This window comes from Mytilus californianus, unplaced genomic scaffold (assembly GCF_021869535.1).
Source record: "Mytilus californianus isolate M0D057914Y unplaced genomic scaffold, xbMytCali1.0.p SCAF_7, whole genome shotgun sequence".
NCBI classification, from domain to species: Eukaryota; Metazoa; Mollusca; class Bivalvia; order Mytilida; family Mytilidae; genus Mytilus; species Mytilus californianus.
Window position 1 is genome coordinate 63,937,488 of NW_026262723.1, and position 27,774 is coordinate 63,965,261.

General features: G+C 32.0%; 3 protein-coding genes across 3 annotated transcripts; all 3 read right to left on the bottom strand.

Moving 5' to 3' along the window:
* Positions 1-421: 421 nt before the first annotated feature.
* On the bottom strand, positions 422-7,500 carry LOC127707781 (uncharacterized). The gene is made up of 6 exons (XM_052212543.1): positions 7,387-7,500; positions 4,494-4,650; positions 2,174-2,655; positions 1,548-1,637; positions 998-1,101; positions 422-607 (listed from the first exon to the last, which is right to left on the bottom strand). Exons 1-6 carry the CDS (start codon positions 7,496-7,498, stop codon positions 434-436), a joined length of 1,119 nt encoding a protein of 372 aa, XP_052068503.1. The 5' UTR covers positions 7,499-7,500; the 3' UTR covers positions 422-433.
* A 3,813-nt stretch (positions 7,501-11,313) lies between these two features.
* Positions 11,314-20,626, bottom strand: LOC127707778 (uncharacterized). The gene is made up of 6 exons (XM_052212541.1): positions 20,350-20,626; positions 18,142-18,298; positions 15,129-15,583; positions 13,680-13,784; positions 12,756-12,859; positions 11,314-11,601 (listed from the first exon to the last, which is right to left on the bottom strand). Exons 1-6 carry the CDS (start codon positions 20,498-20,500, stop codon positions 11,401-11,403), a joined length of 1,173 nt encoding a protein of 390 aa, XP_052068501.1. The 5' UTR covers positions 20,501-20,626; the 3' UTR covers positions 11,314-11,400.
* An 880-nt stretch (positions 20,627-21,506) lies between these two features.
* Positions 21,507-27,558, bottom strand: LOC127707779 (uncharacterized). The gene is made up of 6 exons (XM_052212542.1): positions 27,462-27,558; positions 26,253-26,418; positions 24,640-25,106; positions 24,210-24,326; positions 23,891-23,994; positions 21,507-22,297 (listed from the first exon to the last, which is right to left on the bottom strand). The coding sequence occupies exons 1-6, from the start codon at positions 27,547-27,549 to the stop codon at positions 22,115-22,117; spliced, it is 1,125 nt and encodes a 374-aa protein (XP_052068502.1). The 5' UTR covers positions 27,550-27,558; the 3' UTR covers positions 21,507-22,114.
* Between the last annotated feature and the right edge of the window lie 216 nt (positions 27,559-27,774).

Consider the following 27,774-nt stretch of genomic DNA (forward strand, 5'->3'; position numbering starts at 1 on the left):
GAACAGTCATAATTTAATAATATTTTCATTTCAATGCAAAATAAATATTTAGTTAGTTGACCATACATTTAAATCAAAATTTAAATAACAAAGGCAGTTATAATTATATTGTATGTAAAACTGGCAATAAACAATATCAAATATATTGGAAACTAAATATCATCCTAACCACTTAAAATACAATTGGTTGAAGAAAAGGACAGTAAAAAAATTGTGTTGAACTTCAATGTATTTCTAAGAGGACTGTAAACTTATGACATCGATTAACGCCTTTAACAAAACTCCAGATGACCATACTAGCCATTGCCATTTAAAATAAGATTGATGAGGATTACAATTGCCAGCTGTCTGTTTAAATCAATTGCAGATACATATAAGTAGTGCTTTTTTGGATGAATGCGAAAAAAAAACAAATGTTAAGGAATCTGAATTTTTATTTCTTCAAAATTTGATGAGCAACGCTCTTTGCTGTTGCAGTTATATCTGTAATTTTCAAATCTGTGCTAGAGTGTAAACGGACGGTTTGTCCATAGAGGGTGTATGTTACAAAATTATTTGTAAAGGAGACACCACCAACTGTTTTAATTGAAGTTGGGTCATACTCAACCTGCAAAAGAATATAAAGAAGAATAAATTATGTTGAATTATTAGATCTGTTAAAATAACTGTCCACCATAATTATGCATATCAAAAGATAGATTTTAATCATGATTCTTTTTCGGGGATGAGGGGAGGGGGGATTTTTTACCCAAATTTAGAACTCATGTCATGGCATAAATTACGAGAATAGATGCAAGATCAAATCAAATCAGATGTGAGATAACCCAGAGCAAACCGTATTTTATTTTGGACTTTGCTCTACCGAATGAAAAAGTACCGGTATATGGCATTGCACGTTGTACTTTAATTTGTTAAGAGCCTTTAACAGTTATGTAACCTAAACATGTACGTCAGTTACCATACATGTTTTCGGCTTTTTCATTTAACATATATTTACCTTAGATACGATATGGTTTGTGAGGGTAGTGTTGTATAGAGATCTTAGATATGCAATGGTTTCAATAGCATTCTTTTGACTGGAAATTGTATTTGCTCCACAAACTGGAAATAGATAAAATAAATGTTGTTTACAGCCTACTAGTATAATACTTACTTTTAAAGTGTTATCGTTATATACTTTCGCTTTCTACTTTTTTCTCCAATATATTCAGATAAGGAAATGCGGCATGACTGTCAAAGAGACAATTATCCACCAAGACAAAAAAGATTTGTGGAAAAGGCTATTGTTTGAACTTTGTACATTTTCCAATTAATTATTGTGAAGCCTATTCGAAGAGATATACAATTTGAAAGTATTCACTTACAAATCTTTTGTAAGATAGAAACAAGGATTGTCATAACATAGACTAGCTGTCTATACGGTATTGGTTTTGCTCATTGTTGAAGGCAATACGTTGACCTATAGTTATTAACTTCTATGTCATTTGGTCTCTGGTGGAAAGTTGTTATACCACATATTGCTATTTTTATATAGATGAAATAATTACCTGATTGTAAAACTTCTTCTTTTGTGTGTTTCTTGATATCAAGTTTATCACACACTGGGCATGACTGTACACAACGTTTACCGAATATATCTAAAAAAAGGAACAGATTTCAAATTTCTTTCATACCTTAGTACGAAACATTTATTCATTGTGTTATGAATACTTCATTACTAATTATTCAAAATTTATTTTCAAACTAATTTCAACATGCGTCTACAACAAAAACCCATTAAGCAAAATCAACGGAAAAATATACTATGAAACTATTAAGTAAAGTAATGGCAAAGGGTCGTATTCTCTATGAACCTAGTGAGGTGTGTTAAAATTATGAAATGTTTAACCCTAAAAATCTTTATGTTAAATAAGTTATTATTTGTTTGTAATAATTGTTGATTGCATCAGAATCACAGGCAGCGGTATGCATAGAATAGACTCTCCTTTTGAGAATATAAACCATAAATCGTGATTTTAAAGGCTTATATTGCTTTTCTTTATATTGTTTTTCTCTCAAAAAATTATTGCAAGGTATATTCAATGGTTTCTTGAAAAATGTTTAATCTCTCCAATTGCATGTTTATCTCTTGCACTTCATTAATATAACCATGAAATGTATAAGTATAACTCACGACCGAGTGTATTTCCTATCGAGTGTCCTACATTCTTGACTCCATCCACGAGTTTGTTACCAAGATCCGTAAGGGAACCACCTATCGAGTCTAATCCTCCTCCTAGTTGGCTAGACAGACCTGTAAATTCTGACCCAAGCCCATTCAAAAGGTCTGTTGTGCCACTTCCTAGACCGTTTACCAGATCAGTAGTGCCAGATGCCAAGCTGTTGCCGAGATCTGCGAATTTCTTTCCAAGACTTTCAAATCCAGCACCTATCGTATCCAAAGTTTTTGTTACGCCATCTCTCAAACCATTGCCAATATTTTTAGAAACGCTTCCAAGGTCTTTGACAAATTCGCCTGCTTCGCCTCCAAGAAATTTGGTAGTGGATGACAATTGTGATCCAATAGATTTTACAAATTCTCCTGCAGCAAGAACTGGTTTGAGGGCCTCTGTTCCAACAGCCACCAAAATAGCTTCATAAACAGGGGGTGGCTGTCTAAGAAATTGTCAAAATATCATAGATTTTGGAAAATACTAAAAATAAATAGAAATACACTTTAAAAAGATATATGAATGTTTGATGTCTTATTTACGTAAGTGAACTTAAAACAACTATTTTATTCATAATACAAATCCCAGAAAGTATGCTTCATCTGTATTTTCAACACTCAGTGACTAAAGAGATGAATCACTCTGTTGTTATTTTATTTTTAAGATATTAACATACAGTCTACAATATACCGAGAACTCGTGAGATGACGGAACCTATTCTCTATGCGCATGAAGTTTCGGTTTTTTAAGTTATAAGTCATGTTAAAGTTTGAAGTTTGAGTGTTTTCAGTTATGATTTATGTTAAACATGAAGGGTAGGTGTTTTAAGTTTTAAATATGCTAAAACATGAGGTAATAATAAAATCTTATCTGTAGCTCATGGCGTTTAGATTCTACAAAAAAAAATCATTAAATACTAGACTCATAATATAATCTAGTACGTCAAACACGCATTTCGCCTACATAAGTGTACATTTGTATGAATTTAACGGTATTTCTAAACAAGCTAAAACAAATTAAATCAGGCAAAGAAATTAGGCATCGAGTCTTACTCTGCACAAGGCATGAAACTGATCTTACTCATATAGGGGTTCACACAAACACTACGTATCTGTAGATCTTATATAAGTTACTTCTTTTAAGTTCTGTTCTTAACTTTTAATATTGAGATGATATTGAATTAGGCTGACCATGTTAAGTGCATTACTAATTATTCTAGAGGGCCGTATGCCTTTGCAGTAACTGAATCATGACAACAATGTTTCATTGGATAGCTATAGGTGGCTTGTTGTAAGTCAATTTTTTAATCCTTCCGATTTTAAATTTGTAATCACCCCTTGTTTGTTTTAAAGGGTTCGTGTAACTCTTGTCTTAGCTATAAGTGTTGTTCTCTGTGATTTTTGATTTTTCAAAGTATGTTTTTTTATAACGAAACAGTCTCGGCTATCCATTGTCATGAAAAACAAGCTTTAATTTTAGATTTTCACATTCGGTCAAGTTTCAGGGTTAGAAAATTTTACATGACCGATTGATTAGAATTTTGTAAAAGAGTCTATTAACAATCCGTTATTGCGTGATGTTTGATCCCTTTATATAACTTGTCAACGTATTTTATTGAAGTAACATGACGGGTGTCAAATTTGGAATAGGATCTGCCTTCCTGAGATCACCTCTGGTACCGATATTTGCAGGGGTTCATGTTGCTCGGTCTTTAGTTTTCTATGTTGTGCTTTGTATACTGTTGTTTGTCTTCGGGTCATTTTTTGCCATGGCATTATCGACTTATAAGTTTGAATATCCATTTTGTATCTTTCGCCTCTCTTTTAATGGCATTAAAAATCAACCAAACCCCATTTCACATTGTTTGACACATTAGACTACTTTTTAAAATCACAAACCGACGTTGGTTATGTTTTGATAATGGTTTATACAAAATTTTAATACGTGTCTACTAGAACGACAAAAGATGGAGATTTGTTCATTTCTATGACAGTAATGTTCATTTCATAATTCGAAAAAATAATGTTGATTAAATTCAAACATTTTGACTTTCGGTATATTTTTTACTTCATATTACCAGATTTTAATGGAATTTTGTATAACAACACATAACAAGGTATATAGTATTACTGATTTTTCAAGGAAACATTTGTTTCCCTACCAAATTTTTCATTGCATTTATTGTTGTGACCAATTTTTTTATGTGTCGCAGCAATGACAGGAGCTCGTTCCTAAATCAGTAAAATTAAAATGAGAGGTTACAACAAACGATAAAAAACTCACGGGACACACAAATCTTGATTACAAGCCTTACAGCTGTCGATAGAACCGTTGATTTTCACTTCACAAGACTTGGACAACTGCTTTTGTTGTACTGCTGTTTTGTTGATTTGTTCTACGATCATTATAAGAATTTCCCGTCTAACTTCAATATCAAGCTCTGAAAAAATAAAAAAAAACTTTTGTTTGAATAACCTTGCACCTGTATGCTTATATAAAATTTATATTTATGATATTTCTTTTGGGAGAGTCAAAAGCAGGAGGATGCCATTAGATTCAAAACCGAAAGTCACAGAAAGATAAACAACGCCGTGAACAATAGAAATAAGACGAAAACACGAAACAAGAATTACAAAACGACCAAGAAATCTTTATATTTAGCATCACAATACCGACAGAAATCGGTGTCAGAATTTTCTGCTCCACTAATGACACTCTATGTGTTACTCTTTTCAAAATCCGTAAATGAATCATAAATGAAAATAAAACTATATCAATGTCATTCGTTCGAAGCGCTTTTCTTAATTTCCCTTCAAAAGGAACGATCAAATTCAAACCTTTGCAAGCCAAGGTCCATACATAATAATCATGAGAATATAATCCAGACCGGCCACAATGCATCATACGGTAGCCGATTGCTAAAATTTTCTAATTCAATCCTATTAGTCAGACTTGTTCACATTTATAATGCTATAACGAGACAAAGAAGCATCGAACGGTTTAGATGTTTTGCAAGGATTCATGAAAGCAATTATAAATTTAAATTATGATGCAGCTATAAAACGTAATCATTCATAAAAAAGTAAATGACAATATGGTTGTATGGAAAGATAAACTACATTTGACAGAATTTCTTTTATATTGTGTCAAATGTAGTTTATATTGCGCTTTCTTTGTAGAACACATTGAAAAAATGTATCTCCTATTTTCACCATAGATGCTGTGCAGAATTATTATATTTTGTTCCGAGTATACATGCAAAAAGAACATTTATGTATAAGATATAGTCTTCTCGTATCTGATATGCCTCAGCCTATATATAATTTACATAGAAGTGATAAATGATTATTTTATCTTGTCTAATGTGTTCTTAAAATAACATTGATAAAACAGGAATAGTGTCATTGTCTGAAATTTGCCAGATGCAGTAACACTTTCAAAAGATGTTTAAATTTATAGGTATAAATTTGAAATGAAATCGGAATTATGTCTTTTTTCTGTCATAAAATTGATACCCCCTTACAGCTTTTGTATGGCAATATGGATCACTGTACTATCTTTTCTTCTTCTAGTTAAATTGCAACGTTTTGCTGATAACTGATATATATAATAATAATACTTGTATGTAAGTCACTATAAAGGATGAATAACGATAGAAATTTGAAATAAAATATGAGCTCTTACAAAATTCTTTCAGAAAAAGATAAATTTGGGTCAATGAACTCGTTTTCTTGCTTCATAACAATATAGGGAAAACGGAAGACGTATTCTTCCTTAGGCGACAATACTAACAATTTCTAAATTTACCACTTTTATAATAAAAACTTGGAAAAAATGATACATTCTTGTTCTGTTTTAGAAATTGTAGTCACCATCTTCGAACGGAGCTTGTTTATGGTTTCCATGTCTACCGTCATTTTACATCAAATTTATGAAAATTTGGATGCCTTTTCAAATAATTCTAAAGAAAATATTTCATTGTGTTTCCAAATTTATAAGAAAATATGTTATACTATTACATCCAATCGCAGCGCTCCTAAGTTGACTTCCTTTACGTACCTGCCTTGGGTGCACAAAAGGTCAACCTAAAGCAGGGAAAATGTAATACTACTTTAGATACTGTTTTTTCTCTTTTAACAATATCCCTAAGTTATCTCTCCTTATAAATCAATCAAAAATACAAAGTTTACGTTAGATGAAACCTTATGAATTTACGCATTCAAGAGAGGCGGAAGATACCAAACTCATAAGTTGAAGACAGTGTGGCAACGTCATGATATAAAAAAAAAAACTAAAGACTGAGCAATATGAACCCCACCAAAAACTGGGGTGATCTCATGTGCTCTGGAATGGTAAACAACTCCTACCTCACATGTTGCACCCGTCGTGCTGTTTATGTGAGTACCTATTCGGTGTGAAGTCTCAGTCGGTGATGTCACATTCGAGGAAATTTTTTAAAGAAGACTGGATTGTCGTTACAATTGGAACATGTCCGTCGTCATCTGTGAAACATATATTCCATAACGATCAACAAACTGGTGGTTTGGCCCGTAAACTTTTCGAAGGGATAACTTCAGACCTTTGTCAAATAGCATTCTTGTAAGCAGCAATCTTCCAGCGAGAAAATCATGTTAGGGAGTGCAATTTCTGTAATATCATATCACTTTTCATGGATGGATGTTCAAGTGGCTATTTATTTGCAGATCAAGAACGAGAAGTTGTTAATGCGATATAAATATGACCCCTGTTTTGTACTAGACCGACACACTGAGATGGCTTTAAACATGTTAGTTCACAAGGTAACAGTCCACAAGAAGACATGTCAGCCTACTCGGACACATTATTCGGCTCAGGAAGTCTTTGTTCTTACTATTTTATGTGATTAGCAAAGAAGCAGCAAATTTGATTAGTCCGTGGTGACTACCAATTCTCGATATAATTTACGGGAATAAAAATGCTGATCCTTTTGTTTAAGTCCCTCCCCTGGAGTTGAAAGAAGATTCTTCTATACACATCAGGTCCTATCTTTTTCTTTTCAATCACTGTGTACCAAAATTATATTAGTGTAATAAAAGAAGACAAAACAGTCTACTTTTTATTCAGGTTTCATGCAATGTATTGTTAAAGGTAGAAATGTGTTCTCGTTCACTACTTATTTTGAATAACAAATACATACTTTGTAAATTTCCATCATCCAAGTTTGCAAAATATTGCCTTTTGGAAATACTTGAACAGTTACATTGGAATACAGCTGCAGTAATAACAGCCAAGAATATAAACGACCGCATGTTGGCAGTACTATTATTGTCCGTTCAAATGTTGAAAGAAGATATCAGTAGTAGTGTTCGTGATATACAGTTCTATGTTACGACTTATCTTCAAATCGAATGAATATTAAAGGGTCATGTACAATTACGTCATAGTTTGGCGCTGGTAATACATACTTTACGGAATATTTATTATCAATGTCTGAAAATTGTTGGTAAAATATGTAACGGAGGACTAATACAAATATAATCCAATAATAATAATGCAATATAAAGCAACATTTTGACAAATTCACAATGTCAAATAAATGCATATGTATAAATTGGCCATAATCCGTTCGGTTCCGTTTTCTAAATACTCTTTGATTAAAATGTAGTAACTTTGACAAAAGCTAAGGTTCTATTTCCCTCGGATTAATTTTGCTTCTTACTTGCGTTGTCCTTCATTCAAAAATGACAAAACTACATGTTAAATGTTCAGTAAATATGAAATAGCTGAAATTTTATTTTCGTTGTAAAGAAGATTTATGATATTTTTAGTAAAACAGTCATTTACAGAACACGGATTTTCTTTTTTATTCATATTTCTTGTGCATATTATACAAATAAATTATTTCTCCATTATCATTATATACTGTAAAACTTTAATGTTTCGTTTTTTTCCCCTACTTTTTGCCAAATATGGTGCTTTTATCATCAAACCCACAATTATGTCACCGATCTGCGGGACCATAACACAGAAGGTATGATATGGCCACTTTTTTTGTCCCTAAAAATCGGAAATCGAACAAATTTCTCGTATGTTCTTCAGCTGCTAACAAAACATTAGTTTTTAGTATAAAAGTATAAACTTATATTATTGAATTGTTTCAACATTACAATTAACGTTCAAATGTACGTAAAAGCTTTTTAAAAATTCTTTTTTTTTTACTTTAAATTGTCAATGAGATTCCTCTGAAGTATAAGAGTTTTTTTTCTCAAATGGCAAATAATTGAAATATAAGAATAAGGAGATGTGATATGATTGCCAGTAAGACAACTAATAACCAGAGAAAGAGGACTAGGACGTAATGCTTAAGGTCACTGTGCGACCTTCAAAACTGAGCAAAACCCATACCGTGTAATAGGCTATACTAGACCCCGGTATGAACAAAATATGAAACAATATAAATGGAAAACCATCGACTTGTGCTACAACACTAAACTTCCAAACCAAATATTTGTATCTTTGAAAGCAAATAGGCAAATTTGAGTAATTTTCAGTAACAAAATCGCTGACTTAATAGTTTCCCAGTGATACATAGATTACTTTCGCTGAAATCTAAAACGTCACTGCAGACATGGATATAGTAAATGAGTTATGAAATATTATACTCTGTAAAAAGAGACAAAAACATGACCATACCAAAAAAAAACGATTATTCACATAAAGGAATTTACGATCGACCCTATTCCCGTAATTTTTTGTACGGAGTTTCCGATGTTAAACTGAACTATCTAAATCTAGGGAAGGACAATTATTGATGTTTACATTAAATTTGTTTCAATTAAATCCCTCGGATGAAATACATGCACACGTCTGCTGTTAAAGGGACGCATTTTGGTGTCCTTAGGAATTCACCTGTCGATAAACTTAATTGCCGAAACGTCCATAGATGTTAACGTTAAAATTTACAGCTTTAATCATCTCAGTTATATTAAATATATCTTGCATATTTATATTTTCCATTACAGAAGAGGCTTTAAATGAGTTGCAGCAAATCAATTTGCAATCTGATTTTTGTAAGGTCCATTTATTGGGTTTCAAATATTCGACTTTTAGCGTTCCTGATGAAGTTAAATCCAGAAAAGCGCTTCGGACACATGGAATTTATAAAGTGTTATTTCATTTTTTACAGCACTGGGTCGATACCGCTGCTCGTTGATCTATCAGTCGCCAAGGATATCATCTGCTCAGGAGTCAGTACCGAGATGAATAACACACCTTTCTTTAATTGTCTGTTTAAAATTAAATTAAGAAATTATTAAGAAGCTAAGGTTTCAAATCCCTCAGGCAAAGTTGACCATAGATGATTTGGTTATATTTGTATGTCCTTTTAAGTCGATTATCTCTTTAACTGTTTCGGTTCTGTTGTATCATTGGCTTTCAAGTATTAGGCTTTGAGCGTTCCTGCTGAATGTAAATCCAGAAAAGCGCCTCGGACGCATGCAATTTATAAAGGGTTGTTTTCATTTTTTATTGAATACTAGAAAATTCAAGCTTGATACGATTGTGTGATAGTTGAAAAGTTATAATTTCAACCGAATTGAAGGGACCACCAAAAGCACGTAATTTATCTAAAATATTCAAAAAGTTGATTACATTCAAAAATGATTAATTCTATTATTGGATCTGCTTTATTAAAAAAAAAGTTGATAACATGTTTTTTAGTTAAGTTAGTCTATTTGCCAATTAACGATTTGCATCTGTTATTTCACACTTTTAAAACAAGTTGCTTCCCTATGCCAATTGTGGACTAGTCAGTTCTAAACAGAAAACAAATGGGCTCAGGCTGAGTTGAAAGTGATATGTATAGGCGTTTTAATCAATTTTGAATGAAAAATATATATTGACATCAAAAGTTATTTTAGCAAAAGATTAAATGTAACTAAAAGATTTGAAAATTTTTAAGATAACACGTGCACACATTACAAACAGACACATTTGTTCTTTCCTCCTGCTCTTCATTACGGATGAAAATTAATGTCCCTCTAAAGGGAAATAACTTTTACAGATGGATTTTCAATTACAGAGCCAATTACACAATTGGTAAATAGACTATTGTAGTAAAAAAATTAGTAAAGAGGATAGAAAAATTAGTTGAAGAACACTTAATTGCTAGAACCGGAGATTAATCGGAATTTGACGAGTTTCTTGTGTAGTGTAGGTAGCCAATACATAGTAAAGACCTTCAATTTCTAAATCCTTCTTCTGACATATGGTATTGATAATTATGATTGTTTACAACTGGACTCGCTGTGGTGCGTACAGAATGGGATGTAGTAGTTTATAATATCATTCATAAGAACATCCATGTCGAATTTACGTCATACCACTATAACTGTTTTGGATGGTTCATCGGCCGATACGAACAAAAACCCATTGCGATTACTTGAAGATGTTTGTTGCTTATCATAGAATTGGGCATATTATTAACCTGTTTATAAATTCATTTATTATTTTCTAAATTTGATATGTGAATATCCACAATATTCATACGTTTATTCCAATAAGAATAAAATGGTTCTTTATCAGATTTCTCCCGTTTATGCCAATTGTTTCACCCGGATGAAACATAATCTTAAATATCTGACGACACACTTTTCCGGAAGATATTAACATGTCCATTTTACAAATATTAAATTTAAAATTGGATTGATTTTTGTCAGTAGAAATCAGTTGATTAGTCTTGATCTGTAGAGTAAAAAAAAACGTTAAAAGGACAAGATGCTCGCTGTGACGGCGTCACGCTGCAAAACCAGTTTCATAAATCACTTAAACTGAAATGATAAAGACGACAAACGAAGCTGGCAACCATTCTATAATGTTTATATTCTCGAAAATCAATTGTTGACTGTAATAAATACAACTTACAAGAATATTCTTAAGACGGAATTTCGAGAAATTGCAATCTGAAAAGTAAACAAATCCTTAAAATCGCACTTTATGCGAACATATGGAGCGAAATCAACATACAATTATCAGTTTATGGCTTAAATATGTTTAAGATCATGTGGATTAAAAAAAATAAGTAGATAACAATAACACAAGGCAAATCAATAAAATACATGTCAAATAAAATCCAATATTTTATTTAAAAGAATTGTATGAGGGATTATGATACGAAGGTGTCGTTTGTGTTTCATCAAATTTACTCCAGTCATTAGACTGTCGTGCTTGATTGTCTATTAGCTATTTCTGTAGCGAAAAACTGTTGTGCTATTGACATCCCTGTCTCGTCTGGTGATGAAATGTTTAGGACACCAGCCATCAATTGCATCTGTTTCCCTCCGATTGTGAAAAAGGAGTCCATGTAAACCTGATTTGGACTATCCGGTTCAGCGGTAGACAAATCATACTCAATCTGAAATTGGAAATAAAATTAGTTAGCATCACGGTCATGTAATCTTTTATCCATTGTCTACATAGCATGGATTCCAGTGTCACAGCTTGATAGTAGAGCCAGACGGAATACAACGACATGAATTGATTTATAATTGGTTGTAAGAATGATGCACTGTGGGAAAGCATCATTACTTAACATATGGCGGGATTTATTTCTATTTGGAGTATTTCTGCGAAACTGGCTTAGTATTATTACCGAACATTGCTATTCATGGCAGTAAAAACATGCCTATATTCAGTCCAACATCAATTGATTTTGATTTTTGAACTGTTACTTTATGATTCCTTAATTTGAATTTAGAAATATTTATTGGTTTAAGGTCTAAACCTCATTTAGTAAGAATTTGTTGTGGTGCGTTGTTAGTTTTCTGACATATAGCTACAGATTTAATTAAGAGTTCAGTTGCGTATGAGCGAGACCGTATAAAAAAGTAAAATAAGGGCTCAGGATTCTACAATTTAAGAAAAATATTATAAAACTTAGAAAAAGAATTAATTTCTATTTGCCATCAACAACAAATCCCCTGCCATCAAAATATTAAGATTGATCAAAAGAAGGTTCCAGAGTTGGGACAAGCACATGAGTTTCTCGTGATGTCAATCCATTTTAAATCTCGATCAGTTAAATGGCAAACGAGGTAATATTATATGTATGATTAAACAATAGTACCAGGTGCATCAAAACAATGATATCTCATACCGTATCTAAGAATGCTTGATGTTTCTTAAAGCATGCTTAACAGATCTCCTTATTTTCATATTTTTAAAAGTACTTAACAGATGATGCGAAATCGTGCCGGTGTACAATCTAAAATCGGTTGTACTACCAGAGTAGCTTTCATACTCTAAAGTCATAAACAGCACTGGGGAAAAACAATCTTATTTAATACCAAAAATAACGTTTGATAGAATTTCACTGTAGAAAATAATAGAAATATTTTTCATCTTGCGTTAAACTATGGATTTTATGTTAATGAAATGCAGTTGAAAATAAATTTACTGATTAGGTGAGTAATAACTATATTTTTTTTAAATTCAAATTTCTACTTTTTTGGCAAAACTGTACAGCTTAGCTAAGAAGAGCCACAGACAAATTGTATTGGGAATACAAACCTTTGTTATCTGTTCGTTGTCTTTTGTTTTATTGTACAGGTCTTTTAGAAATGTTATTTCGGCCATTGCTTCTTTCTTTTGTTTTGTTGTATCTGAACCACAAACTATGATAAAAAGTACATTTTATTATCTTGGGTATTCAATACTCAATATAATTGTTCATCAAGTACGTTATAATTTCTAACGAAGAATTAGTCTGTAATACACCAAATAAACAATGCATTTGTATAAAAGAGCATAATTGGGAGTACAAGTATACATAATTTTTAGCTTTTCATTTCAGCACTTGTCGTATATTGAAAGACCACAATTTGCCTATAGGGTATTACATATCGGTATTATGATTACAGACATTGATCCTGGACATGCACACCAAGCTGATATATAGAAGAGGGGTGACACGGAATGCTCATTTTCCAAATCCCACTTCTCTTTGTAATATTTCCCACTTCTAACTAACTTTTTCCCGTCTTTTCCCAGATCCCACTTTTTTGCTCTCTGATAAGTTAATATTTGTAATTGTAAATGTAGGTGACCCACAAATCACGTCTAATTAGGGAAATACTTAGAACTCGTAAGATACGTGTATGTACAGTAACTAAACTTTGTTTTCATACAGGTTCCGACATGTCTAACTCACATTTTTCATTTAATAGACATAACAACATTATAAGACATTTAGACATTATAGTCAATACAATAATAGTAATTAAAGTATAAATTTTTCGAAAATGACACAAAGAAATGTTAGGGAATCTCATTAACATCAGCTGTTAGTTTTCGCTAGTGTAGCGTATCACAACATCGTATTTTAATCAGATTGAAAGGTTAGGGAAACTGATTTTAATATGAACCTAAATTGTTTGGAAAAGAATACGGAATTTCGCCCTATACGTTTGGAGACTGATTTAAACAGATACCTACCTGAATCAATGATCTGGCTTATAGTGTTTTTTTTAATGTCTAATTTGTTACAAGATGGACAAGATGATACACAACGTTTTCTCCTGAAAAGTTTTCCCAGTGTCCCTGAAATAAATTTCAAAAATACGTCAATTCATGCGTTCACGTTTTGGCTACTTACTGTATACCGGCAATTTGATGTATTGGATGAAGAAAAAAAATATAGCATTAAGTGCACATTAAAATACAGGATGGCATTCTATATATTAGTTAAAGATCCATGTACCAAACAATTAAACATCGTTGGTAACTATTTATGATGTTCAGTTGTAATTGAAAAAAAAACCCAAATACTCGAACGAAATGAAAAACAAACAGAAATTTCAGCACTGTTCCTGAACTGTGATGGTCATACCCTTTTGTCAAATTATGTTACACATCTCTTGGGGGTAGCACTATTATTATAAATTATAATAATTAAATTGTTTTGATATAAAGTCTTTCATTGGGCTAAGAACCATACAATTCGTAGACAAAAACTTAAACACTTTGGAATTAATCTATTGCTCGGGCAATATTTACTAATTTGCTTTTTGTAAATAAAGGCTTTTGAGTTGTGCTCTTAGTTGAAGGCAGCAGACACAACTATTACTATAAAAATAAGAAGATGTGGTATGATTGCCAATGAGACAACTCTCCACAAGAGACCAAATGACACAGAAATTAATAACTATAGGTCACCGTACGGCCTTCAACAATGAGCAAAATTCATTATGTATTTATTCCCTTTCTACAGTGTCAGTTTGTATTGAAAAAAGAAGGTATTAGCGGGGTAATCAAAACATAAGCTAAAGACAGACAGTCAGCACTATGTCAAAAACAAAATAAAAGCAAACAGACAAACACCACACAGGAAATATGAAATAAACAGCACGATCACCACAAAAAGCTTCCGATGAACTCACTTGCTTGGAAGGGTAAAAAGTTTCTGCTCCACTAATGGAACCCGTTCTAACTGTACATTATTTCGTACCTGTTCATTGTCAATTTAGATAAAACATATAACATACCTTTAACATTCAAACCATTTACTTTCCTACACGATGGTCATTAATTTATTTTATAGTTATAATAACATTAACGAAATCGATTTTACTGCACCTTATGTACACTTAATATTTGAACATCAAAAACTTTAAACAAACGATGAGGAGCTGATAAAACAAAACAAAAACAAAAGTTGCCAAAACCAGATTGAGATACACTCTTAGATTTCCAATGATTTCCAAAATTCCATAACAGCAAATTTCAATAAAACAATAACCGTATGTTAATGCAAGTACCGCAGCACAGTAGGTAACTGAGCTTGTGATACACTTGTGAACTAATTCTATTCTTATTGCCTTAGTTTTATATTGATTCGAAAATAGATTGGTATTACTTTGAATATCTTTAAAATTTGAAACTTACTCTCCCAAACAGGTAAGACTGCATCTTTGATAGTATTTAAAACGACAGGTGCTTTTTCTGATATTGTCTGGCGAACTGTTTTCAATGCATTTTCAAAGTCTTCGAAAGGCTTACCAATGAGCCCCTTTATATCGCCTATAACATTGGTAACATCACCACTAATAGCTTGAATTATCTCCCTTCCGGCATTCCCAATTGTTCTTCCAAGTGACTTAAACGCATCAGCGGCGGGGGATGCTATATATTTTCCACCTTTTATAAGCACCTTAGCAACTTCTAGCAGATCATCTCCTATGTTATTTAGAAACGGACCCAATCGATCTCCCAAGAAGTCTTTAGCTCCGACTGCCCATTGTGCAATTTCCTTTAAAACCTCTCCGGCATAGGTAATCGGACGGTAATTGCCTACTGATATTTTACTTAACACTGCCTCAGATAAAGATGGAATTTCTATACTAAAACAAAATTAATTTCAATATTAATTTAGCATTTAAGTAAACATGTGTAATGTACAAGTAATTGTCTGGCAATAGGTATAAGTATTAGTTTGACGATTTTGCAATGTTTTATAGTAAATGCCGTAAATTCAATGCAAAATTTTGATGGACAAACGTACTAAGCTAACAAAGCTAACAAAACCTTTAAACAGACTTATTAAGAAGGGATATAGTTACGATACTGTTGTCAGGTCATTAAAAATTGCATATTTTGGCTTTAATATTGATTCACTTATAGGGTCTTTGCATCGGAATTAAACATATTTATTCTAAAACCAGTTGTTGGCATGACACGGGTTATGTTCTTCTCATATATTTTATGACGGTATAATACTAAACCCCTAACAGGAGGGATTGTACCTGATATTCATATGATGAAGACATAATCTTTCAATCTGTTTAATTGAGGTCTGGAGCTGGCATGTCAGTAACTGCTAGTAGTCTGTTGTTATTTATGTATTATTGTCATTTTGTTTATTTTCTTTTGTTTCCTATTCTGACATCGGACTCGGACTTCTCTTAAACTGAGTTTTACTGTGCGTACTGTTGTACGTTTGTTTTTTCTACATTGGCTAGAGGTATAGGGGGAGGGTTGAGATCTCAAAAAAACATGTTTAACCCCGCCGCATTTTTGCGCCTGTCCCAAGTCAGGAGCCTCTGGCCTTTGTTAGTCTTGTATCATTTTTAATTTTAGTTTCTTGTGTATAATTTGGAGTTTAGTATGACGTCCATTATCACTGAACTAGTATACATATTTGTTTAGGGGCCAGCTGAAGGACGCCTCCGGGTGCGGGAGTTTCTCGCTGCATTGAAGACCCATTGGTGGCCTTCGGCTGTTGTCTGCTCTATGGTCGGGTTGTTGTCTCTTTGACACATTCCCCATTTCCATTCTCAATTTTAAAACGTATCCTCCTAAATTTCATACTTAGCAGAGAAACGATGCAACAATAATCCTAGTATGTTTAAGATCAGAAATAAATTATATTGGTTTGAATTTGATCTTCTATGATATTTAATTCACTTCATAATTTGAAAATATAGTATATCAAAAAACAAAAAAATATTTACTGATTTACCAATTATTTCAATCTGTAAAAGCTTTGAAGAGTTTTTACTTAGCCCTCCGGAGCACCTGATTTCACCCAAGGTTTGAGGTGAGTCTGGCTCATTCTTTAGTTTCTATGTAAAGTGCTGTTATTATTGTTTGTCCCACTGCGTTTTCATTTTTGGCCATGGTGTTGTCCGTTTTTACATTAACTTGGTTTCTTGCAGGAGTTTATGCGAATCGCGCATGTTTTGTTTTTTTTTAAATTGATTCGTATCTTCGCAATAAATTTGTGAGATTTGAACATTGCCTTTAATTTATTTCCCATAATATTTTCGATTGTCCAGTTGGTATCCTCTCTCTGTTTTATTGAACATAACGCCTTATTTTGTCAATGGCGTACTAATTATATGAGCATAAGTGTTTTTTTATCAAACTGTATGTAATTGGCAGTTGATACTAACCAAGCTCTCCGACATTCGCAGGTTATGACATAAGTTAGCAGTCTACAGCACGGTCATAAATCCCACTAAATCATACTTAAATGATATGAAAGAAAAGTATTTAAAGGAACATAATATCATTCATTTCGTGCGTCCGAAGTGCTTTTCTTGATTTTACTTCATTATTCCTGCCTTTGTACAGGCATTTTCCGATGAAATTGGTGGGTTAAACATGGTTGTATAGCTACCTAAACCCCGCACCTGTATGCCAGTTGTTTATAGTTCCGTAACATTGACAAAATTGGTGAGTAAGAAGTACAACCTTCTAAACTCATCATAGATACCAGGATGAAAATAAAATTATACGCCAGGCGTACGTTTCGTCTATAAAAGACTTATCGGAGACGCTCGGATCAAAAAAGTTAAAAAGGCCAAATAAAGTACGAAGTGAAGGTATATAGGACCAAAGGGGCATTTAAATAGCCAAAATCATCTGATGAGTTGAATCGCAGTCATACATTTTTTAAAAAATAGTATACTAATAACGTAAAACAAAATAACTTGCCTTGCAAAGTGACCAATATTTAGTACCTCATTATCATATCAGTTAGTCGCACCAATTCGTTTGTTTTCATATCATTTGTGTGTGATTTATTGGGATTGATAACGTGTGTTCAGAAAAATAGACTGTTACTCGGTCGTTATTTGCCAAGTTTGAATTATTTATACATTCCGAAAGTATACTGAATATTTTACAGACGGAACCAATATATCAGAAGGACGACTTGATCCACTTGATACACAAAACTAGTCTTTTCAGCGTTATGATATTAAAATTGTAGTATATTTTAACGGAAAATAATATGACTGTAAGAAGTCTGTATGTACATAAAATGTATCTTTGGAATCAAGTTTAGTTATATCATATACATTTTTATTGATACAATGTATCTTATCAAAAGATAAAATTCAAATAAACTTATGTTTTTAAAAATGTTATTCCCTATAAATGTACAAAAACAACTTACTTAGTACAGAGATCTGCTTTACACGTAGAACATCCATCTATTGTACCGTTTAATTTACTTTGGCAGTTTCCAGCCAAATCAGATTGCGTAGATACAGTATCATTCAATCGATCTGCTATCAGGAACATCAGCTGCTTCCGAGCTTCCTTGTCAATACCTGAAAAATTCTAGTTAGTCATAACATTCTCTTTTAATATGACTGTTTTGCCGAGTGTGAAATCGCATTGCTATACGACGTGTCTCGGTAGTTATACATCCTACATTCATGTAACTATATAGTTATGATGTTTCTTTTGTAAGTACGGTTCGATATTGTGTTATGTCTTATCGTTTGTGGTTTATATTCTGTATTTTCGGCACATTTCACATATGTCTTATTTGTCAGTCTAGTCGAGTTAATTTCCATTTTCCATGGATAAAGTATTGTGTTAGTCCAAATAATTATGACGTCGTCACAGCATTAATTTAAAAAGCCTTTCAAGACCGTCATAATCATGATAATCATTTGGACTAGTATTGTGAAAATAATTGTGATTTTTTGAATCTCGTTCCATATAATTGTATGAATTTCAAGATTAAATATACGTCACAAAAGTACGTCACTTTTTGAAGCGTTGATCCATTCATGTGACGCAGTTTATGGTGTCCTATGCTGTCGTTAATTCATGGTAGATGTCCGTTGTTATTCTACAGTTTACATGTTGTAATGTACTATCATAATTTTTATTTATGTATTTCTCTGTGTTGAGTGTTCTTGCGTTTGTTTGTACTGTATTCCTGTCACGTACTGTTGTCATTTTAGCAATATTTTTTAACATTGCCATATAAGCGGTAGGTTTGGCTAGCCATAAAACCAGGTTCAACCCACCATTTATTCTTAAAATGTCCTGTACCAAGTCAGGAATATGGCAGTTGTTATCAATTAGTCCGTTTCTATGTATGTTGGCGTTTGATTTTGTTGCAGTTCAGTGTTTCTGTTGTTCCGTTGCTTTTCTCTTATAGTTGATGTGTTTCCCTCGGTTTTATTTTGTAACCCGGATTTGTTTTCTCTTAATCGATTTATGACTTTTGAACATTGGTATACTACTGTTGTCTTTATTAATCACTTTAATTCCTATCTGAGTAGCAATTAATTGAAATAGGAAAGTAGCAGTGATTAATGTAAACATATTTAATTAAAGAAATCGTTATGTATAACTACAAGAGTAAAGACATAAATACGAAATATACAAGTAATTCAATAATTGGGATATATGATTAGCTCATATATTCTTCCAATACCTTGATTAACCGCAGGTTACCTGACTGTAATTGATATATAAAATGTCATTTACGACCTTACTCCACTCGGTTTGTAAATAATGTTGTTGTTCTAAAACAAAAGTTCCAACTCCCTGCGGCTAAGTTGACCTTCGAACCGATTTTGATTGATCTGTTCAGGATTTCTTTTATGCTCATACATTTTGGCCTCGAGCGTACATGATAAAGCGTCTTCATTGAAGAAACAGGTTTCGTGAGCAGAAAAATCGTTTTCATTTTCTGTTACCTCAACTAAATTGTTGCCGCTGCTGACGGACTTCCGTTCTGGCATGATTAAGTTATTTATTCTAACTGTTACTGTTAAGTCTACGATTATTTTAATTATACTTAATCCTCCACGTACAGTTGATCTTACTTGAGTTTTGATCTTCTGGTTTTGATGTCCCTTGTTTTTTTGTGTGTTTTAAGTTTTTTTATGGAGTTTCTTTTTAAGGAAAAACATTTCAAACAACCAACTTTTCAAGTGCTAAGCACGCGCAATAAGGAGTAAGACCAAAGACTGATCGGCTCAGCGTCAGAATAATGTGTCTGGGTAGGGTGACATGTCTTCCTGCGGGCTGTCACCATGTGAACTAGCACGTTACAAATCCGACTCAGCGTGTCGGTCTAATACAAAGCAGGGTTATTACTCATTCATCGTCCTGAATATGCATTTAATTTGCCGTTGAACGTTAAGCAGTCATTCATCATCATCATCATCATTATCATCAAGTTTTAAAAAGGCAAAACAACAAACTACAAAGACATTCCGTTAGTAGGTGATAAAAATAAGAAATTTAAAGTACTTGTTTTCTTGATGATATTAGTATTTTGTATGTCATGTTAAATGTCTCCAAACAGTGAGATAAAATTTACATGCAGTTTGTGAAATATTAATTTTTAACTTACTTTTGACAATGGTAACATCAAGTTCCGTCACATTTATTGCTTGGCGCTTATATCTTCCTTCGGCGAACGTACACGAGAAGTAAAGAAAACAATAACAAAATAGATAAACTGAGATTGTAGTCATCGTAAAAGTTATAGCTTGCACAGTCATTTAAATGTAGAGGCTAAAATACATAACTTGTAGCTCTGTTTGTTTTATACCTCCAAATACACATTTATAGAAATACAACGTACGTTTGTTTTGACATGTTAAGTTGTATACTAACGCATGTAAGTTGTCAAAACTTTTGACATGATTTACCTTAAAACATTTCCTTATTTACAAAATTTCATTCAGACAATGTAATACTACAGATGACTTGTCATAAAAATAAATCATTCACATTTATTTTGTCTAAATAAGGAAGTATTCATATATTTTACTGGTCATCCTATACTTCGAATGGGTCGACTGAGAATTATTTAGACAGTTAAAACAATGACAAACGAAATAGCTTTTTACGTGTATTTAACTCTTGTGTTGAAAAGAGACACATGTATGTGTGTCTTGCAAAATTGTAACTATCTATGTCTAATCGTCACATTTGTTTGGGACATCTGATACAGAAGCAAAGGATACTAATGCGTCCTACTTTATCTCGTTGTTGCAACCAATAATAAGCATCCACAATTTGCCGGACAATTTACTTACGTCATCAAATCGGTTACGTGAATTTGATAGTATTTGCAAAGGAAAACAAGCATGCTGTATATATAAACACTCGTACTCTACTGTAGGGTAAAAAAAATAGAAGCCAATACAGATCTAGACTTTCTATGTTCTATCATCAATAGATTCGTATAGCGTTTTGAATAAGAAAGAAAAAATGGGATCTTCAGCAGTTTATGAATTTAAAATAACTAGGGTTTCTATTTCTAGTTAAAATACTCTTAGTCATCCTGTTGGCTTGAGAGTTGTTTCGGAGTTAGAATCAGTGATTTTTACAGGTTTACAACACTTGTATCCTCCGTACCATAGTTAAATCATATGTCCTTTTTGGTTCGTAGATATAAAATATTATATGTGATATATAATTACATTCTGCAACGCGGATAAGGTAATTATTCGTATTTTCTTTTTTTTTCTTTGGAAATGCAACATATAAAAGACTACAGTAAATAATTGATGTTTATTGTAAGTAAAACGTAAAATACAATTAAAAATACAATTAAACAAAAACAGGATAGTAAAAAAATATCACACCCACAATTTCAACAAGCATATTTTAAAACATTACACACAATTATATTGATGAAGACATATTGTCATTTTATTGCACATTTTTCATTTTTATATTAGTCTGAAAAGTCTGTTTGCCAATTCCCGTAATTGACCCTGTAATTAGAGATCCCTTTTTTAGTTGTCTCCCTTAGGAGGGACATCAATTTTTATTAACAATGGAGAGCTAGTGGAAAGAGCAAATTTAAGTGTGCATAATGTGTGTAACCTTTACGTTTTTCAATTTTTTAATTACATTTAATTTGTTGTTAAGGTAAACACTTTGGATAACCGAAGTTATTATTCATTAACAATTTGTGAAATCGCCGATATATCACTTTCAACTTATCATGCTTTGCGTGGGCAAAAGCCAAGTTTGTCCGGTATAGAACTAGTCTTCGATTGACAAAGGGATTCCGAAAGTAATTTGTTAAAAAATTGTGTAATAACAGAATCAAATCGGTAATGGGCAAATGGACTATTGACTAATTGGTCTATGTAGTAACTCTAGAACATTTTAGCTAATACGTCTTTTGATATTTTTATGGCCATGTCATCTATGTTAGAGAATTGAAATAGTCCGGAAAGTTGAAATCGTTTCTTGATTTTGTCCGTTTGGAATGTAATAAAGGATTTCTTGAAGGCCATTTTCCCGCCAACAACAACAATACTGCTAGTTTCATATTCCACCTGAAACAAAAAACATAAAGTACAGGTTATTGTAGTTATCAATTTAAAATGTATTATTATAAAACATTAGTCGTGAAAGTAAAAAAAAATCAAAATACCAATGCAAGAAGACAATCATATATTGTAATTTAATTAAGGCTATTCAACAATAACAATGCTGTTGTCTGTTAAACTTTGATTTAAAGATTGGTATTTGTTTATTTTTGTAACGACTGTTTATTACACGCAAATCTGAAGCTGGAGGTGTCACATCACTAATTCAACCAATTAGCATTGAGAACGTAGGTCAAAGTAGCCCAACTTTGACAAAACATAGTGCTTTTGTTTACTAAAACAAGAAAATGAATTGCATAAATGAAAAAAAATATGATGAATTAGATATATATATATATATATATATATATATATGTGGGCTCATTTAACTTGTCCATGAATTTTCAATGGAATATTTAGTTTAATGTGCTACATTGTTTTGCTTATTGTGATATAAGTTTAATTTAGAATATACCTGGTTTTCACAAAGTTAACGTTAGGGTAAAATATTTAAAGATCTGTGAAAATTCAAACACTTGGTTGAATATAGGGCTTTGGGATTGGTTGAATGAGACCTGGAATTATTTGGATTCTGAAGAAATATAGTTAGGTTATAAATTTTGAAGAAAAAATATAGTTTGTTTAGAATCTTGGTCACCGTAGGGAACTTGTCGCACCAACAGAACTGAAATTGATCCATACACAAATTTTCATATTTTTACATTTTTATAGTGATTCAATAATGGTTAGTTGTTTTGTAAAAGAAAGTAAATAATCAGTGGAGCATGTTGAACATGAATCAGTTTTAAAGAACAATAAAAAAGTCTATTAGCCTGTCCTTAATTGTTAAAAATCGTAATTACATGCAAAAAATAAGTTTGAGAATGGTTGTGTAAATGAAACGGTAATTGTATGTGCTGTTCATTAAATATTTGCTGAAATAAAAAATCATTAACATCTAGAAAAAACCTGTTGCAAAAATCCTCGCATGGTAAAAAAAAGTTCCTTATGTGTTTTATATCTTTATTTATCATTTTGACTCTGAATGTTCCTAAGGAGGGCAAAATATAAAAGTGTAAAAATGCATCAAAATTTTGCGTTTTACTTTTATTTACAAATAAATTCACAAAATACAGATTTTATATTAGGTAATATTAATTCAATATGTAAACTTAACTCTACACTGCATTTTTGTATAAAAGAATGATCCATACAGTTTTAGTTTTTTTAAATTATTTTAAATCTATAACAGAAGTGATGATCACCTTTGCATTTTTAATACATGTTAATATACAAATAATATTAGTAATGGGTTTTATTTGTCGTTAGGTTGCTGTAGCAGTGACGTTTACCCCACATCTTGTTTTATACATAATAAATCAAGGTCTGGTCGTTAATATGATCTCAGATATATTAACATCCCATTTTATCCGAAAAGGGTTATACATGTATAAGCAAAATAACCGTTGTAACAATAAAAAAAAACAAAAAAAAATTAATCATACTAGTTATGACTTCATAATGGATTGTATGATATTAAGATACTGATAAAATGTTTACCTTTGTAACTACAGGTTTATCAATAATGTAGTTGTATGTGTCTTCTAAACCTCGCACTTTGTCAAATATCTGTTTCTGTCTTGAAACAAAACTTGACCCACATACTGCAAATTAAGGAGAAAAATGTATATAATTTAGATACCATCCTTTTTATTCTTTACATTGCCTTTTATTTAAACTTCAAGCAGAGAAAATATTAATTCTCTATAAATTCTCGTTTGTTACAAATGAAGTATAAGCGGAGGGCATCAAGTCATTTCTTCCAAAAGTCAACAATCTAATATAAATAGACATGTTTCACATTGCTATATGCACTTACTTTTTCCAACTATTTGTTCTTCGGTGTTCTTATTTGTATCAAGTACATTACAAACTGGACAACTGTGTACACATCGTTTTGCAATCAAATGTCTTGTGGATCGTTTTCCAAAAAGTTCTGAAAGAGAAAATACCAAAATTGTCGAATAGTGTAATATCGTGATACGAACAAAACAAATTGGATCATTAAAACTTGCATTTAAAATTAGATAAACATTTAAAAATAAAAGGGAGATGCCAAAGGGGGACTTGCTTAATATATCTTGAAAATCTATGAAAAAAAATTTCGACGGCCAATTATTTATTAAAATCGTATGAATTCAAAACGTTATTGTTATCAATCATCACGAAATAAAATAAAAAACGTTAATTGATTTCGATTTATGCAACTATAAATTAATAAACACATTTATCTATTTATTATAACATACTTTTAATTCCACCCCAAATCTTTTTGCCAGTTCTCTTGATACCGTGTCCAACTTTCTTGCCAAATCTGCCCAAACCTCGTCCAATATTTTTACCAAATCTGCCAACACCTCGTCCAATTTTCTTTCCAATTCTGCCAACCCCTCGTACAATATTTTTGCCGATTCTGCCAACACCTCGTCCAATATTCCTGCCAATTTTTGCGACTCCCTTTCCTAATCTTTTAACATGACTTCCTATTTTTGATCCGATTTTCTTAATCCCACCTTTAACCTTATTTAGAACTCCTCCAACTTTTTTTATGGTACGTCCAACTCCTCCTCCAATTTTTTTAAAAAACTTTCCTATTTTCTTTCCAAATCTAGCAGCTTCCTTTCCCACTTTCTTACCAATTTTACCAATGAACTTAGCTATTTCTGGAACAGGTTTGATCACTGTTAGTAACTTTCCTATGTCTGGTCTAGGTATTCTATGAAGAATACAAAAGATGACAACTTCAAATATTATACTAGTAATACTTAAGTTATATTAATTGGCTGTCAAATATGGTATTCAAACATAAAACACTGCAAATATGTTATGTTGTTAACAAAAACACATTATATGTTTTGGAGTTTAGTGTGACGTCCATTTTCACTGAACCAGTACACAATTTTATTTAGGGGCCAGCTGAGGACCACCTCCGGGTGCGAGATTTTCTCGCTGCGTTGAAGACCCATTGGTAGCCTTCGGCTGTTAAAAAAGAGGGACGAAAGATACCAGAGGGACAGTCAAACTCATAGATCGAAAACAAACTGACAACGCCATGGCCAAAAATAAAAAGACAAACAGACAAATAATAGTACAGATGACACAACATAGAAAACTAAAGACTAAGCAACACGAACCCCACCAAAAACTGGGGGTGATCTGCTCTTTGGTCGGGTTGTTGTCTCTTTGACATATTCCCCATTTCCATTCCCCATTTTATTCCTCAGTCAAAAACCATTACTGAAATTAGCTTCAAGTCTGAGACAAATATTATCTTTCCCTGCTGAATGTATACATTCAACACATAAAAGTGTCTCATATATATTGAAACCTAACGAACAACAGACATGTGTATCACTCGAGTTTCTTACACAATAAAAGGTTGAGTATTATGTAACATTCAACGTGTTCTGTTAAAACGTGTACATGTATGAAAAAAATGCCGAGTAAATCACCTCATCAAATTATGTGTCTGTAGTAATTAAAAAAAAAGAGAAGAAAGGGATATTCAAACTCACAAGTCGAAAACAAACTGACAACGCCATGGCAAACATTTTAAGACAAACAACAGTTTTAAAAACACAACATAGTAAACTAAAGACTGAGCAACAAGAAGATAACCTTGTATTTAGGCAAAATTGGTACTATAATTATCTTAAAGAGAACATATTCCTGATTTCAAGATGATAGGTCTATACAGGAGACAGACTTCAATATATGACTTGTCACTATAAAACCTTGTAATAAGGGATCAGTTTTTGAAACATTTGAGGTAATATTTAGCTTTCAGTATGTTGTATTTAATTCCAACATAATTACATTTTCTTGAGTTGTTTTGCCTAATCAATATATCAGTTCTACTTACTCCGGATCCTGTGCACAAATATTGCCATGACATTCATCACATGCCTTTATTGTTCCGTTAACTTTAGTTTCACATGATTGTGTTAGAATCTGCTCCTCATCTGCCGTGTCTTTAATCTCATCGACGATATAATTAAGAATATCTGCGCTTGTTTGGTCGTTTATTACTGAAATATTTAAAATTTCAAATTATTTAAGATATTGTATTAATTTCATAATATCTTAATTATTTTAGTATAAATTTGTGTAAGGTTAGCTATACTCCAATTCGTGAACTATTCTTTAAAAATTGTGGTAACAAGAAATTGAACAGGGAAATAAACTGCCTTCTGATATTAAAATGATAGTTGACTATTGTTTTGAACGAAATAGCTAATGCGTCGACAATAATTATTTACATATACTTATATTTTCCTGATTCCCTATATTGCCCAGCAGCTACAGTATAAACAAAATGGAAAGGATACATTGTAGATATAGATGAATAAACAATTATAAGCAAGGAACAGTGGTTTTACTGATGTTCTTAATCCTGCTATGTTTGAGGTCTTTGACAATAATTTGAAAAGATCACACCTGTAGTCACTAATAAATAAATTGTTTAATCAATTAAAATAAAGAATATGTGTTGGATGCACGTTAGACAAAAATCTAATGAAAACGAGAAAAGAACCAACTGTTTAAGAATTGAATAGCGCTGTTATTGTCGTACTTCATCTTTCATGAACATGTGTTCACCAATGACCCAAAGCTCACACCTCAACTTATATAGATAGGACAAAATGGCCAATAGCGCATTGAATATAAGCAACATGAGCGTGAATAAATATAATATCCGTAGCACAACCCGTCTTTTTTAAACAACCTCCATCAGCAACGCTTCAGACCAGAAATATACAAAATAAAAAGAACAACTTTGAATAAAACATCCTTATAATTGTGATTTTGTCGATTAAAAATTTGCACCTTATAGTTTTTTTCATTGTTACAATAATTTATGTTTTTTTGAGTTAAGAAGTATAGTTTATTTTTGAAGTATTACAATTTAAGATTAAAAATATGTGTTGCTAAACTTTAAATAATTGTGGGTGGACTGCATAAATATATATTGTAATGTAAACTTGGTATGATAATATTTACATGCATATTAATAAATCAAAAAAATTAATCGGCTTAAAGACAAATAATAATTCTTAAAAGTTTAACTTACTATCCAATTTATTTTGTTGGATTGAGAGTAATTCTCCATTGCAAGTACAAAGTGCTGCAACTACTGCCACGAAAAGACGAATGGACATGTTATATGTATTACAAGCTGGATGATGTTGTCGCAGATTTTAATGTATTCTTATATAGCAAAATTACGGAATTTCTGAGAACTAATTAACATAAAAACAAACCTATTGAAATTTACGTGATATGATTAGCCAACTGTGTTTATAACACCAAGGAATGTTTGTGTTTCATTTGAGTTGGATATTTGAAAAATATACATTTTTGCTTCACTATCATTTTTTACTTTC